This window comes from Panthera leo, chromosome A2, assembly GCF_018350215.1.
Source record: "Panthera leo isolate Ple1 chromosome A2, P.leo_Ple1_pat1.1, whole genome shotgun sequence".
Classification (NCBI taxonomy): Eukaryota; Metazoa; Chordata; class Mammalia; order Carnivora; family Felidae; genus Panthera; species Panthera leo.
In genome coordinates this window covers 13,591,475-13,606,138 of record NC_056680.1, presented here as the reverse complement: position 1 = coordinate 13,606,138, position 14,664 = coordinate 13,591,475, and the positions used below count along the sequence as shown (strand labels likewise).

Sequence of the window (14,664 nt, the reverse complement as noted above, 5' to 3'; positions counted from 1 at the left end):
GAGGTACTCTCACTTAGCCAGTGGCTTTGGGGTTTGTCCACGTTGTGTCCCTCGGGAATTTGTCCACCAGTTGATGGATGTTTGGATTGTTGCTGCCTTTTGGATATTAAGAGTAATTCTGTGCACATTTATAGATAAGATTTTGTGTAGATCTATGTTTTCATTTCTCTTGGGTCTGTGCCTTGGAGTGGAAATTCGGGGTCATGTGGTAACTGTGTTTAACCTTTTGAGAAACTACCAGGCCGTTTTCCACAGTGGCTGTGCTTTGTATGCTCCCACCAGCAAGAGATGAACGTCTGGGGTATCATCCTTTTTGTTTTAGCCACTCTGATAGGTGCACGGTATCTCCCTACAAAGCCTGCGCCTCACTGATGAGTCTTAGCTTCTCACATGCTCATTGGCCGCCTGCAGGTTTTCTTTTTGGTCTCTTTCTTTAACCCAATTCCAAGCAAAGGCTGCTTAAGTGTCGTGTCTTCAAGAGCCCAGCCAGGCCGGGGACCCCACAGGGGCTGTGTTTCTCATTCTCTGAACGTCAGCCCAGGCGGGGGTCAGGTTGTGGTTTGTAGGATGGGGCAGCTGGCCCTGAGCCTGCTTTGGGGGAAGCCTGGCTCCTTTCTCCAAAGCACAGTGGGCCTTGTGCCTGCAGGGGCTAGTTTCTAGTCCTGGAGCGGAACAAGGGGCTGGTGGACGTCCCATATCTGATGGCCTGGCAGTGAGAGGTGATGTGCTTTGGAAGTATAGGGTAGCTTCTAGGGTGTCCGATCCCATGGAGGTAGGTACTGGTGCTCGGTGTGATCTCTCAGGACGTTTGGAAATTCTGCTGCACCACACTCAGTGACAAATTGCTCCCGATGACAGGATCCTTGATTTTTGGGTAAAGAAGGGGCTCCTGGTAAACAAAAAGGACAGGGGTACATGTGTGGCTTGCGTGGTCCATGCTGGCTGAGCCATGTCTGCGACACAACCGCAGCCCTCACCCCAGCGGCTAATGGGTCCATGGGCACCGAGAGGCCAGCATGCCCGTTGGTTGTTTTTTTTTTTTTTTTTTAATTTTGTGTTATTAGTGGGGTTTTTTAAATGTTTATTTTTTGAGAGCGAGAGAGAAAGAGAGCGAGAGAGAGCGTAGACGAGGAGAAGTAAAGAGAGAAGGAGAGAATCCCAAGCAGGCTCCATGCTATCAGTCCAGAGCCCAGTGTGGAGCTCAGTCTCCGGAACCATGATCATGACCTTGAGCCAAACTCAAGATTTGGACGCTTAACTTACTGAGCCACGTAGGTGCCCCGTTGGCTGGTTCTTTCCACAAATCTGGAGAGCTCCTTCACCCCAGGGCCTGCGGTGGCCTGACATGCTGGATGGGGAGCAGACAGGTAGCCACTCCAGACCCCTGGTGTCTGGGAGTGTGGGGGCCAGGTGGGAGGGCCTCGCCTCACTGCAGGTGGGGCTCGACTGGAGGTGGGAGAGCCCAGACCCTGCCTGCCGTCTGAAGAAGCCTGGGGAGGACAGTGGGCACAGAGGCCAGGTGGGTTTGGGGGCTGAGGGAGAGGGTTGTGGTGACAAACCAGGACCACGCGGTGGGGCGGTATCTGCTGTGCAGAAGGTGGGTGCTTGGGGCCCAAGATGGGTGAGAAAGAGAGGTGCGACCCTCCATCTGGACCCATGTTCTTTCTGAAATTCTGACAGAAGGCCGATCTCTGAATAGCTGAAGCTTCAAGTATTTTGAGTTTTTTAAGTATATTTTTTCTTGTGACATTTGGAAATTCCGCCGTCCCAAGCTCGGTGACAAATTGCTCTGAAGCTATGACGTGGGAACTGAGCAGGCATTGGGCCCTGTCTTGGCAGGGTGTTTGGTGGAGGTGGGGGGTGGGGGGGTGGGGGGGCGCGGGCATCACCTCATCAGCCTGCCTTCTGGGCAGTGGTGCTTGTCCATGGTGATTCCCTTCTGAGAGGGTGTCTCCGGGGCAGGACAGCCTGGGCTGACGTTGGTTTGGGGAGGACAGTGAGGGACTGCCCACTGCCTGTGTCTCCACTCTTACTTCTTACATACCTGGCCCCCACAGCATCCGAGAACTCCTGCCGATCCTTTGAAATTCTGTTTCAGTGACCTTTCCTGGCATTTTCAGCGTGTATGTGTTTTCTCTTGCCTCTCCTGACAGCACTGTCCTTACAGTACTCTTTCTACAACTGGGAAGTAAATCCCTGGATTTACAGATATCTTAATGACACTTTCCTGTTTTTCTTTTTTGCAGGATTCTGTTTCACTGAGACCGTCAATCCGATTTCAGGGAAGTCAAGGGGTGAGTCTTTTTTGTCTTAATCATATTTGGAATTGTGACCAGTGTGCTCTCTTGCCTGTCATGGCTTGCTGGGCACAGAGGCAGGCTGGGGGCAGCATTTTGGCCCCATCCGGCTCTGTGTCAGGCCAGGGCCTGTGCCAAGCTGAGGCCTGCCAGGTTGGTCCCACAGCCAGGGCCACACCAAGAGCCTGTCTGGGGCGAATGCAGCTTCTCTGTCCAGTGGCCCCTCAGAGTCTCCGCTTCCTTCCTGTAGCCAATGACTCTTGGGCCCCCCGTACTGATCTGATCTCTGTGCTGATTCAAAACGGAGGTGTCCTAGGGGCGCCTGGGTGGCTCAGTCGGTTGGGCGTCCGACTTCAGCTCAGGTCACGATCTCACGGTTTGTGAGTTCAAGCCCCACGTCGGGCTCTTGTGCTGACACCTCGGAGCCTGGAGCCTGCTTCGGATTCTGTGTCTCATTCTCTCTCTGCCCCTCCCCCACTTGTGCTCTGTCTCTCAAAAATAAATAAATGTAAAAAAAAATTAAAAAAAAAAAACCCAAAAAACAAAAAAACTGAGGTGTCCCAGAGGCCAAGTAGGACTGGAGCTGTAGCCTCCCTGGAAGCTGGTCTCTGTTGTTGGACCTGGGACCGTGGGTGTCTGATTTTGGTACTGGGCTGCTGGCCCAGGGGGTAGGTATAGAAACTCAGCACTCCCATTTTTTGTGAAATGTGTTTATTTCATTCCAAATGACCACCTTACAGAAAAAAATTGGAGAATAAAAGAAAGGATTAGTTGTCCACAATCCTTGCCTCCCAAGGCTTAGGACTTACCCCCGCCCCCCTCCCCCCCCAAAATCCCTCACCCACCAAACATACCTTGAAACACTGGTTTTTCTTGTGGTCTTTATTGCAAGTCTGTCTGTCTGTCTGTCTCTTTTTCTCTTTTTAATCTGAAGGGTTGCCATAAGTGTCTAAATCAGTTAGTTTCCACCTGACAGCTGGCCGGCCGCCTCCTTAAGAAGATCTGTGCACCTGCCAGGGTGCTCCAGAGAGAGAGCCTCTAGAACATCCACGTGTCTGTGTGTACAGATACAAAGATACAAGGAGATGTATTGCAAGGCATTGGCTCACATAGTTGTGGGGTTGGTGAGGCTGAAAGTCATCCATGGGGAAGGCAGGAATGGGCACTGTGGTCCATAGGCGACCTTCTTTCTCCTCAGGGAAACCTCAGTTTCCTCAAGGCCTTCAGCCGATTGGGTGAGGCCCACTCAGACCATTGAGGGTCACTTTCTTAAAGTCAGGTGGTTGTGGATGCCACCACATCTACAGAATACCCCCATCCAGATTAGCATTCGTGATGTCCCCGGGGGCTGTGGCCTGGCCAGGTGCACACGTGAACTGAACTGAACTGAACTGACATTATTGCGAAGACCAGTTAAAGTCAGCAAGACCTCTTGAAAGGCCCCAGACTCCTCGCTCCCCCAGTTCCTCCTCTGGAACTTCTGCATCTCTCTTTGGTCCCATCAGTCCTGTGGCAGCCTTCCCTTTATTGTCCCTGGGACATTTCCCCAGGGGCAGAGGTCAGTGTTGGGGGGCAGGGCTCCCTCGGCTTGCTGCCAGACCGGCCCCATGGTGCCCTCTGGTGGCCAATAGTCATGCTGTACCCTCTGTAGTCGCGAAGATGAGGAAGCAGATGCATGGAAAGGGCCACTAAAAGCCATGGCTTATCCTGTGAGCAGCATTTTCTGGTCAGCAGGACACCACACGGCCGCTCACGGAAGCACCGTGAGGTTCTCCTGGGCCATGCTTTGTGTCACCCAAATTTCTGTGCAAAGCCTGAGAGCCACATCCATTCGAGTCAGGGGTCCTGCCACCTTAGAGTCGGAATCATGCTTTGCCCACTTTCCTTCCTTCTGGATTTTCTCATGTGTAACAGAGTTTCTAGAAGGTTCTGAGGGTACAGAGGCCCTGTGCCGCAGCTTTGGGCCAGTCAGGCCACAGTTCTCCACTCTTCCCTTTGTGAGCCTGGGGAGGGCTGTGCCAGGTAGAGAGGAGGGGTGCTGTTCTTTCCCTGCTTGCTGTGAAGGGTCAGGCACTAGGTCTACCCTCTGTGTCTGGACGTCATCCTTCTCTTCCTGGGCAGTGATGGGATGCATCCCCTACTCCCTGCCAGGTGTGAGGGGCCTGGCCTGGTGCTGGACACACAGCAGACGCTTTCCTGGCCAGGCCACATCTGCATAGTCACCATGCTGCCAGAGGAGGCAGGGTGCCTGGGCTCTCCCCTCCCCCCTCTCCTGGTCGCTGAGCCGCTTGTGTATAGCTGAGGCTGGGGATGGGGCCAGTGAGGTAGGCTGGGTAGAGAGAGGAACGGGAGGCCAGAGGGGTGGGGCTGGGCAGGCCCATTCAGTGTTCGTGGTCCACGGGCTGAGTCCACATTCCAGGCTCTGCATAGCGTGACAAGGACCGTCTTTCCCAGAGGCCCATGAAGCTGACAGACTGAAGATCTGTAGGCTCTTGGCTCAGGGGCCTTTGCCAGTTCTTTTCACTGTCCCTCAGCCTCCTCGCCCAGGTGATGGGCTCTCCGCCTTGGGGGTTGTGTGTGTGGGGGGGGTAATAAGGACTTAAGAAAACCAGTGTCCTTTAGCCCACAGCAAGCTCACTCGGCCCCTAGTGCATGTCCCCCTTGGTGTGCACAGCCAGCATAGGACCTCGGTGTTGACCACTGCCTGGGGGCGAGGTGGTGGGAGTCCGATCTGGCCTGGTCGCCTCCCTGCCTATGCTTGTAAGCACCATGGGAGCCAGGCCTGCCCGAGGAGGTTGTGGTGTGTGGCCGGGCCCTGGCATTGGCTAGTTCCTTGGGGTGACTAATGGCATTTGTCTCTCACTTGTAGCGTGTTGGCCTCTAGGGTGTCATGCGCCAGAGCAAAGTGTTCGTCTCTGTTTCATTGCCACGTCCATGTTTGTGTTTGCATTCCCTGCCCTCTCCCAGACACTGAGCTGGGTGACCTGGGCCCCTCTGCTTTCTGGGGCTCACTTTTTTTTTTTTTTTCTTTTAAGTTTATTTTATTTATTTTGAGGGAGAGCGGGAGAGAGAGAGAATCCCAAGCAGGCTCCACCAGCACGGAGCCCGATGTAGGGCTTGAACTCACAAACTGTGAGATCATGACCTGAGCCAAAATCAGGAGTCGGACGCTTAACTGACTTAGCCACCCGGGTGCCCCTGGGGTTCACTTCTGAGTTGTGAACGTCTGACAGCTGGTGAAAAGTCAGCCTCCAGAGGGGAAAAGAAACTTCCACCTGGCCAGCCCCACCCCAAAACTCTTCAGTTGATGAAAAAAGAGAAGTAGGGGTGGTATCCAGGGCAGTTTAGCGTTGCGGCATTTGCCTGTGCTGCAGCAGGAGCCTGAACTGCAGTTTCTAGAATGAAGTTTGGCAGGGCTGGTCGAAAGCCTTTGACCCATTTCTGTCTGTGTGTCCAGGAGCCAACTCTGAAGGAGCAGTCCGGGATGTGCACATGATTGAGGCACGAGGGTGCTTGTTGCCGTGTTGTCACAGGGACAATTTGAAAACAGTCTAAAAAATTTCTAAAATGGGGTGTTGCAGAGTCAGGAACCATCTGTGTGCCAAGGTTGAACAGAGGGCGGGGGCGTGCACTCCCTCTTCTGAGCATCCTCGGTGAGTGAGGGCATGAGAGCGGTTCTTGGAATGCAGGGAGGTGCTTAGAATGCACCCTGGTGTTGGGGTTGAGGGAGTGCCCCTGGGCCGAAGTGGCTGCTTTGCTCTTGGAAGTCAAGTTCAGCTGGACAACCGTAGTTCTCTTTACCCAGAACATGTTTTATTCTGAGGCTTCTTTAGGAAGCGAAAATAACTAAGAAAGCAAGTGTTGCCTGGAACCTCCTCTGGCCAGAGAGAACCTGGTCAGTTGGAGTTTGGGTTCCTGTGCGTACCTGTTTGTCTTGTTCTTACCGGAACGGAGTATCAAGCGCTTCCCCCGCCAGTTTTTGCCACCAGGACTTGGTGTGCCTTTTCACAGCTCCCGCCTGCACCTGCAGATCGGGGGGGGGGGGGGGGGGGGGCGGGCGGGGGGGCGGAGGCAGGCCCCACTTAGGATGGATTTCAAAAGGAGGAGGAGGTGAGGGGCACCTGAGTGGCTCAGTCAGTTAAGTGTCCGACTCTTGATTTCAGGTCAGGTCATGATCTCGACGTTCGTGAGATTGAGCCCTGCCTCGGGGTCCACACTGACGGTGCGGAGCCTGCTTGGGATTCTCTCCCTCTCTCTCTCCCCCTCCCCTGGTTACATGTGCACATTCTCAATCTCTCTCTCCCTCTCTCTCTCTCTCTCTCTCTCTCTCTCTCTCTCTCTCTCAAAATAAATAAAAAGGAGGAGGTGAAAGGGCTCTGGCAGGGACCTGTGCCCCTCACAGGTCTCAGAGGCACTCTGGGCCGCCCAGGAAGGACAAGCCTGTTTGCTGCTCTGGGTCTGTGTACACAGACACTCGATTAGGTTTAAAGTGACTCCCCCTGCCCCCATCACCTGGAGTCAGGGCTGACCTTAGAAGCACCCAGACCTGCATGCCCAGGCCAGCTGAGGGCCACATGGTGGCCCCCGTGGGGCAGCCGAGACTCGGTCCAGGAGGCACATGCTGCAGCTGAGCAGGGCTGACTGTCGGGCCACATCCTGGTACATGTGCCAAGCTCTTCGCTGGCACAGAGAAAGCCATGCACTCCTGGTCTATTCATGCCCCGATGGGGGATTTCCTTGCTCGGTGCCCACCGACTGGTAACCGATAACCAGCGTCACTGAGGAGCAGCAAAGCAGCCCGTTAACCAAAGGAGTCCTCAGGCCGTGGTAGTGCTGGGCGGGGATGGGGCCGAGAGACCTGGCCACACCAGGCTCCCAGCAAACCTCCCCTCTGCCTTCCTCCTTCCCCCGCTCGGGTGTCCCCGCCTTTGTCCTGAAGGATACTGGAGACCTCTGTGTGTGTCTCCCCTGTCCCCAGCAGCATCACGTTCTCCCATGCATCAGTTTCAAGCCCCGGGTTTCCCACCATCCTGTGGCCCCAGTGGCTACACAAACCCACCTCCGGGCTCTGTGCTGGGACCCCCACGTCCAGGACGAATTTTGGAGGTGGGCGCGCACACCCGTGTGGAAAAAGTTTAGATGGCATAAAACGGTCACGGCGAAGAGTCCCCACAGCTCCCACCCAGAGAGAAGCACAATCACTTTGGGACTGAGACCTGACCTCCTGCCCTCCTCTCAGGGGTGACAGCCCAGTGAGGACCATTGCCCTTGAGGCAGCCACTGTCCTCTGAGCAGACTGAGCTGGAAAGTGGCGCCTGGGGAGGCTGTGTCTCCATCAGAGCCAGGATGAGATGAGGAGGAGGTTCAAGGATCGGGTGGAGGAAGAGCCACCCGATGGCAGGGGTGTCAGCTTCCACCGGAAGCTACTGTTGACTTGCTGACTTTGGGGTGCATGAGCTTCCGGCTGCATTCTGGGCAACGGCATCAGTGCGTATCTGGCTCTGGGTGCGTCTCCTGCAGTGACCCTCAGCAGCCTGAGCCTCAACATCTGGGCGGCGTGTTCCGGCTGCTTCTGTGATGGAGAACAAACGTCACATCCAAGAAGGGATGGGCCGGCAGCACAAGATGGCCACAAGCGTGAGACAAGGAGATGTCGCGTACAGGCAGGACAGGGCTGAACTGCCTTATCTGGGAGCCAGTCTGTGCCACGTTGGCTCTCACTGTGCACGTCTGGGGCAGGGACTGACTGCAGGCTGGGCAGGTCACTCAGTATTTTGGGGCCAACTCTAGGCCAGGTGCACGTGCAGGTTCCCTTATGGGTCCACACACCACCCTGCGGAGCGGTGAAGGGGGGGAGGCCGTGAAGAGGGCAGCAGCCCTCCTTGTGACCTGAGCCACCGTGTCCTCAGTCTCAGGCTGAACTGCCCTTATTTACATATGACAGCTGGGCAAGGCTGGAATTCAGTCGGGGCCGTGTTTGGTCCAATGCTGATGAGGGAGGCATGGTGGTCTCACATCAGTGGAGAAGAAATAGGGCCTGGGAATACTGAGGTGGTTTAGCAGCCCAAGGATAAGGCCTGAATGGGGCCTTCTTCTGCCCCCCCTTGTTTGTGTGCCTAGCTGTGTTGAGCTCCTGCACTCAAAACCCAGGGATTACTTTATGAGGAGTCCCCACTGGTAACAGAGGGTTCTGGAGGCCCATCTTGTGCCCCAAATATGGGCCAGCAACCGGAGCATGGATCTTCCCACCAGCTTCCTCCACAGCCCCCAGGACTTCAACCCAGTGAGGGTTGGCCTGGAATGCAGCCCCGGCCTGTGGGCGCAATGCTATCCCACCTGCACCGAGCCCTGCACCTTGGCCGGGACCTTTGCTGTCTGTCTATCTGCCGGTCAGGCTGTCCCACCCTTCTGCAGAGGCACCGTCCAAAGTCAGGGTTCTGTTAACCAAGACATTCATCCTTTGTCACACGTAACCGTGTCACGGTTTGTTGGGGGAGGGTGCGGCCGATCTGTGAGCCCCTCGGGGCCTGCACCCACCTTGGTCTTGGCTGCAGGACAGTGAATGGACATCCAGGTGGAGTGTGTATCCCACAGGGGAGCAAGGGTTGGAGCATATCGGCTGCTCAGTGTGCACTGATAGCTACTGCTGCCCGTCTTGTCTCACGTCACCTTCACACATGTCCCAGGCCAGATCTGCCCCATTTGCTGGGTGGGAAATTGGCTCATGGCCCAGATCAGGGTGGGCTCCCTGGCTCCGGGCGTGTGCTAAGTGCTCTGTGCTCCTCAGACCAACGTGCCATGCTTAGAAAGCACTGGCACTTCCTCCTTGTGTCAAGCTGTGGGGGACGGTCTGGGGTCCAATGGATGGCCCATCCCACGGTCCCCTCCGTGATGTGGACCTCCCAGTGATGTTTCTCCCTCTCCATGCAGCACATCTCCATCCCCCAGCCTGACTGCCCCACGGAGGCGCGGACCTTCTCCTTCTACCTCTCCAACATTGGCCGTGACAGCCCCCAGGGCAGCTTTGACTGCATCCAGCAATATGTATCCAGGTAAGGCCTCATCTGGGTGCAGTGCCCCCTTCTTCTTCTTTTTTTTGAGGGGGGGGGGGTATTTATTTAAGTCATCTCTATACCCAGTGTTGGACTTGAACTCACGACCTCAAGATCAAGACCCGCATGCTCTACTGACTGAGCCAGCCAGGCCATTCCAGATCCCCCTTCTCATACCCGAGCCTTGCTGCTGCATTCAGTGTGTCCAGGGCACAGGTGCAGGCCTGCTACCTCTGCCCAGGGGCCTGGGTTCCCTTGTTTTTTCCAGGTTAAGATACGCTGTGTGGAAACGATGCTGCTCAAGTTAGCGCTGGGCCCATTTCCAGCTGGGGGGTAACGGGGGAGCACGGGCGCCCAGACCGTGTCTCCCTGTCATCCCAGGAGGAGTTCACCTTAGCTTCTGGCCCCTTGTTTTGCAGCCACGGGGATGTTCACCTGGACTGCCTGGGCAGCATCCAGGACAAAATCACAGTGTGTGCCACCGATGACTCCTACCAGAAAGCACGACAGAGCATGGCGCAAGCTGAGGAGGAGACACGGAGCCGTGGTGCCATCGTCATCAAGGCTGGAGGCCGCTACCTGGGTGAGGATGAGGCCTGCGACTCCGCCTGTTGGGGGGGGCTCATGCCTGCTGGGCAGCTGTGGTGGGGAGCAGGAGGGACTGAAGGCTTGTCCTGGCCGGGAGTGGGAATGATGGGTTGACAGAGGTCCAGCCCCAAGCAAGGGGAGCCATCTCTCATTGTCAGGTCAGAAAAGGTCCTGTTGTACTGGCCGAGTCTGTTGGGGGCTGTGGCATCTGCTGATTCCCCAGTTTGAATATGAGCCCCAAGAACTCCAGGAATTCCGAATCCACGAGCCCTTCTCTCAGGTTCTGACCTCGGGAATCCCTACCCATCAGGGAGATAGACACGCTCCTCGATGGCAGGGCTGGGGTCTGTCCTCCTTCAGCTGCCACCCCTGCCCTCACCCGCCTGGCTGGCTCTTCCCCAAGCCTGACACGGCCAGCGGCAAGGTGCCGATTGTGAGATGTGCGCTATGGCAAATAGTCTGCTGCTGGGTTGGGGCCAGCAAGGGCCTGTCAGGTCACAACTGGGAAGGAAATGTGTTGATTTCCTGCTGGACGAGAAGGCTCTGGCAGCTCATCATCTGCTTGGAAACGGTTTTGGTGAAGTTGAGACACCAGCAGCATGAAAAGTGTTTACTTTTAGGAAGCTCCATTCTTGCTTTAGTCTTCCCAGCACCTAGACCCAGACAAGTTCAAGAGTCATCAGGATTCAAGGCCAAGAGGAAGGGCGTTAGGCCCGAGAAAGGCACAAAATGGCTTACAGCAAACAGGACCTTAATGGCTTTTGGGGTTTTTTGTTTTTTGAGAAAAGGTGGGAGGATTTCAAAGGCCCCCAAAGGAGTATGTGATTTCACTGGCGTGGCAGTGGAGTTGGCTCTGACCGAAACCCTAGGCAGGAGGAGTCCATGCTACCAGTGAACGCTGCATCCTGGTGGATGTGGCCGTGCATGCTGAGGGAGCCCATGCCGTGGGCTGTGAGCTGCTGCTGGGGACAAAGCCGCCCGAGAGCAGCAGCCAGAATCCAGAAATACTTCCCCTGCCTGCTCTCGCCTCAGCGTGCAAATGTGGACATTCATATACACCTTAGTAAGTTTCTGCGTCCTTCAGCCAAAAACTTGGTCAAAAGTGTGGCTTGTCGTACCACTTTGGGGACGGCAAGAGTTCTTGGTTTCGGTCCTGGTGGCAGCACTTGTCTCCTGGCCTCTGAAAACGTAGTCATGTATGTCCCACTGCGTCAGGCCTCTCCTCTACCCTGCGTCAGCCCATCAGCTGGGTCCTCTGGGAACAAAGTCTGGCCCTAAAGATTTTGACAGCACTCCTTCCCGTATTAATTTGACAAATGAGATTTAAGGGATGAGAGCAAAACAAAAAGTTCTTGTGGAGAGCTTTCTGGCCCAAGGACGTGAGGCACGCGCTGACCTCACTTGGCCGTGCACGTTCCCTCAGTGGCCGTGCTGCCGTCCAGGGTGGAGTTAACAAATTCTGAGCAGAGGCCCCTCCCTCAAGAGCAGTGCTGGAGTCTGTTCGCACTAGGGGCGTGGGGGATCGGGCTGCTGCCCCCCTCCCCCTGGACTCTGGGTCTGTCCAAGAAGCACTTGACGGGGCTGCAGCCTGGGGAGCTGCTCCTACCCCGGGGTCTCCAGAGAAGCTGCCCAAGCGGCCCCATACCTTTATCCACTCCTCCTTTATCATAAAAGAGAATGGCGGATCCTGTGGCTGGAGAGTGCTGTGATGTGCGGGCTCTGGGGGCGCCTGCCTCTGGCCGTTCAGGAACCCCACCCTTTTCATCAGCCGCCCTCTCCGTATAGCGGTCGGGCTGCCCTTGATGAAATCCATTAAAGCTCTGAACATACCTCTGTTTCCTGCAGCTCCCGCTTCTGACACTTGGGGCCCTGCAAGGGCCTGGTAGCTGTGTGTGGTCAGTAGGTGGTGTACTCAGTTCTCCAGGTCCCCACGGAGCAGGCCAGGCTGGATGGGGCTGCAGCTGCCTTCCCCTTGGGCTGTCGGCCGTCAGCAGGCGTCCACGCACTCGCTCAGAGTTCGGCATCAGCCCCAGGCAGAGGGACACAGAGGCCGTACCCCCTCACCCCCTTAAATCCCTAATGCCTTGGCTCTCGTTGCAGGCAAGAAGGTTCAGTTTCGGAAACCAGCCCCGGGGGCCACGGACGCCGTGCCCTCCCGGAAGCGGGCGACGCCAATCAACCTGGCGAGCGCCATCAAGAAGAGCAGTGTCGGTGGCATTAGTGGGGGCAGTGGGGTGTCTCAGAGGCCCTTCCGTGACCGAGTGCTGCACCTCCTGGCGCTGAGGCCCTATCGGAAGGCCGAGCTGTTGCTACGGCTGCAGAAGGACGGCCTGGCCCAGGCGGACAAGGATGCGCTGGACGGCCTCCTCCAGCAGGTTCGTGCTTGCCCGGGGCCAGGTGGAGGGTTCAGTCAACCTTGAGTGGCCTCGGCAGAGGGTCTGGACACAGGGGTGCTGGGAAGAGCCCTTCCTGGGATCTCTTCCAAGATTCGCAGCCTGCCTCAGAGCCTCGGCCTCCCGGGTTAGGACCGGCTTGAGGGTGTCACGGACACGTTGCTGGCCATGGTGCTCTTGTCCGGTGGCTCCGAGGTTGGCTCAGAGGGAGGTCAGCATGCTCCTCCTTCGCTGTCTGCTACCACACCGGCAGCGGGCACAGCACAGAGGATCCAACAAAGACTTCAGCCGCCTGAGGCTTTTAGAATTTAAAGAAGCCTGGGTGACCGCATATGTGAGTTAACAAGAGCACAGGCTCCACGGTCAGTGGGCGTCCCTACCACACACCAGCCGTGGCTCTGGGCAAGGGGCTTCACGTGGAGACCCTCAGGCTTCCGTGTGTGGCTGCAGCTTGCCCGCAGCGCCTCTTGAGGGGTTGAAAGTGATGTCAGCAGGTGAAGCCTGCTATTAGGGCACGGCTCAGGCTTTGGAGCAGGAGGGGGCGGGGCCTGTCTCCCAAAGCCCCCGGAGGGAGTCTGAGGACCCCTGGGAAGGTGAACGGCTCGCTCTGGCTTCGCCACATCAGCCAGACCACGCAGATGCCTCCTTGCTGTGAAGTGGCGATGGGCCACCGTGGAGCCCTGCTGTGAGGTCCACGTGGCTGGCATGACAGTCGCATCCTGCGGAGGAGGTGTGGCCGAGCGTCCAGGGATTCTGTCCGCCAGCTCACCTGCATCCCACCTCAGACGCTCCTGGCAGCAGTGTGGGACTCACATGCTGTGACAGTTGGTAGCTGTGTCTGAGGATGAGCCACGGGGTTCGCGGCCCCTCACGTCACCGGGACCCTGGCCTCAGGGGCTCTACTTGGCAGGAAACCCTGTGTGGATGTGGCCTCTTGAGCCACTGTCCCCCACTCAGAGGCTGTGCAGGCGAGGACCAAGCTTTAAGGTTTCTCCCTCTGAGCTCACGAGTTGGCTCCTGGCCTATTAGAAGGTAGATATGTAGCTTGATGGCTCAGAAGTTTTCTTTGGCAGAGGGGCTTGCCAAAGCATCCAGAAAGCTCCAGAACAGGAACGATGTTCTTAGGGGGCTTGTTTCCTTGGGAAGTCGCAGGTGTCAGCCTTATCCTTGGGAACTGAAGGGAAGCACAGTGGAGGCCCTTCCCCTGGGCTGGAGCTCAGAATGAGGCAGGGCTGGCAGATTGCCAGGTCTTCGGACGTGAGCCAGGACTGAAGACGCAGGTGGGACCTGTGCCCACCCTGGACATGCCTGTAGTCCACACCGCTGCCCAGTCAGGCCGCCATTGGCCCCTACTGTGGTGTTCTTGGGAACGCCCATGCTCCCATCTTCCTCTCTTGCCCTGTTTGTGCCCAGAGTAAAGAAGAAGCACTTGAACCCCTCAAACCAGAACGTGAAACTTAACTGACCGTGCACACAGTTACATCTGAGATGTACCCTCTGAGCAGTCCTCCGATGCAGCAAGAATGCCAACGGGCTCAGTTTTCCAAAGAGATGGGGATCTGTCGGTGCTGATGTCGTTGTGCCAGGGGTTCCTGCTGCTTTTCTAACCTCTGAGATGCTCTCATTGCTCCCAGGACCAGAGAGGTACCCTGCTGGGCTCTGGCTTCCTAGGTTGATTTGGAGTCAGCAGCCTCCCGTGGTGTCGGTGGCAGAGGGTGCTCCCCATGTCTACTGTGATTTCTTCTAAATGGCCCCATCTGCCTTGTGCTTCTGTATTGACTACCCAGCTTGTTCTCCCTGGTGGTCGTGGGCAGTAGCAGGACCCCGTCAGCTTGAGGAAGGGGAAGGTCTCTGGGAACACTGTGGGCCGGGCCTTGCCCCGGCTGGTCATTTCCAGCCGCCCCCAAGTGATCAGGGATTCCGATGAGCAACACACACGAAAGCACACTCCTCAGAGGCACCTTCCCTCTTCCTTCTGTGAAAACATCCAAAGCAAAGATTTAAAGCATCTGTCTCCGGTGCTGGCGGGGCCTCAGAGAAACCCACAGGCTCGTCCTCCATGGGTGGGAGTGTTGACGGGTGGGTGGCTCTTCTGGAGAGCATTTTAGCAAAACGCATCAAGAGCCATAAAAATGTTCAGAGCCTTTGACCCATTAATCCCACTTCTGGGAAGCTGGCCGAAGGAAAACGTCGCCAGCATGGAAAAACCTGCACACAGCGGTGTCTGTTTATATGCTACAGAGAAACTGGGAATGGCGTCAGCATCCAACAAAGGAGAAACCTTTGAGTAAATCACAGTGCAGATGTTTGGTGGAATATTACTCAACCATTAAA

At 56.3% G+C, this 14,664-nt stretch overlaps 1 protein-coding gene across 2 annotated transcripts in view; it reads left to right on the top strand.

Annotated features, from left to right (window-relative positions):
- Nucleotides 1–14,664, top strand: part of ELL (elongation factor for RNA polymerase II) — a 75,169-nt gene that overhangs the window by 44,687 nt on the left and 15,818 nt on the right. For both annotated transcript variants that reach the window (XM_042928922.1, XM_042928924.1), the window contains exons 2-5: nucleotides 2,247–2,294; nucleotides 9,228–9,349; nucleotides 9,769–9,932; nucleotides 12,038–12,312. In XM_042928922.1, coding sequence (XP_042784856.1) covers nucleotides 2,247–2,294; nucleotides 9,228–9,349; nucleotides 9,769–9,932; nucleotides 12,038–12,312 — 609 coding nt within the window. The remainder of the gene's footprint in view (nucleotides 1–2,246; nucleotides 2,295–9,227; nucleotides 9,350–9,768; nucleotides 9,933–12,037; nucleotides 12,313–14,664) is intronic.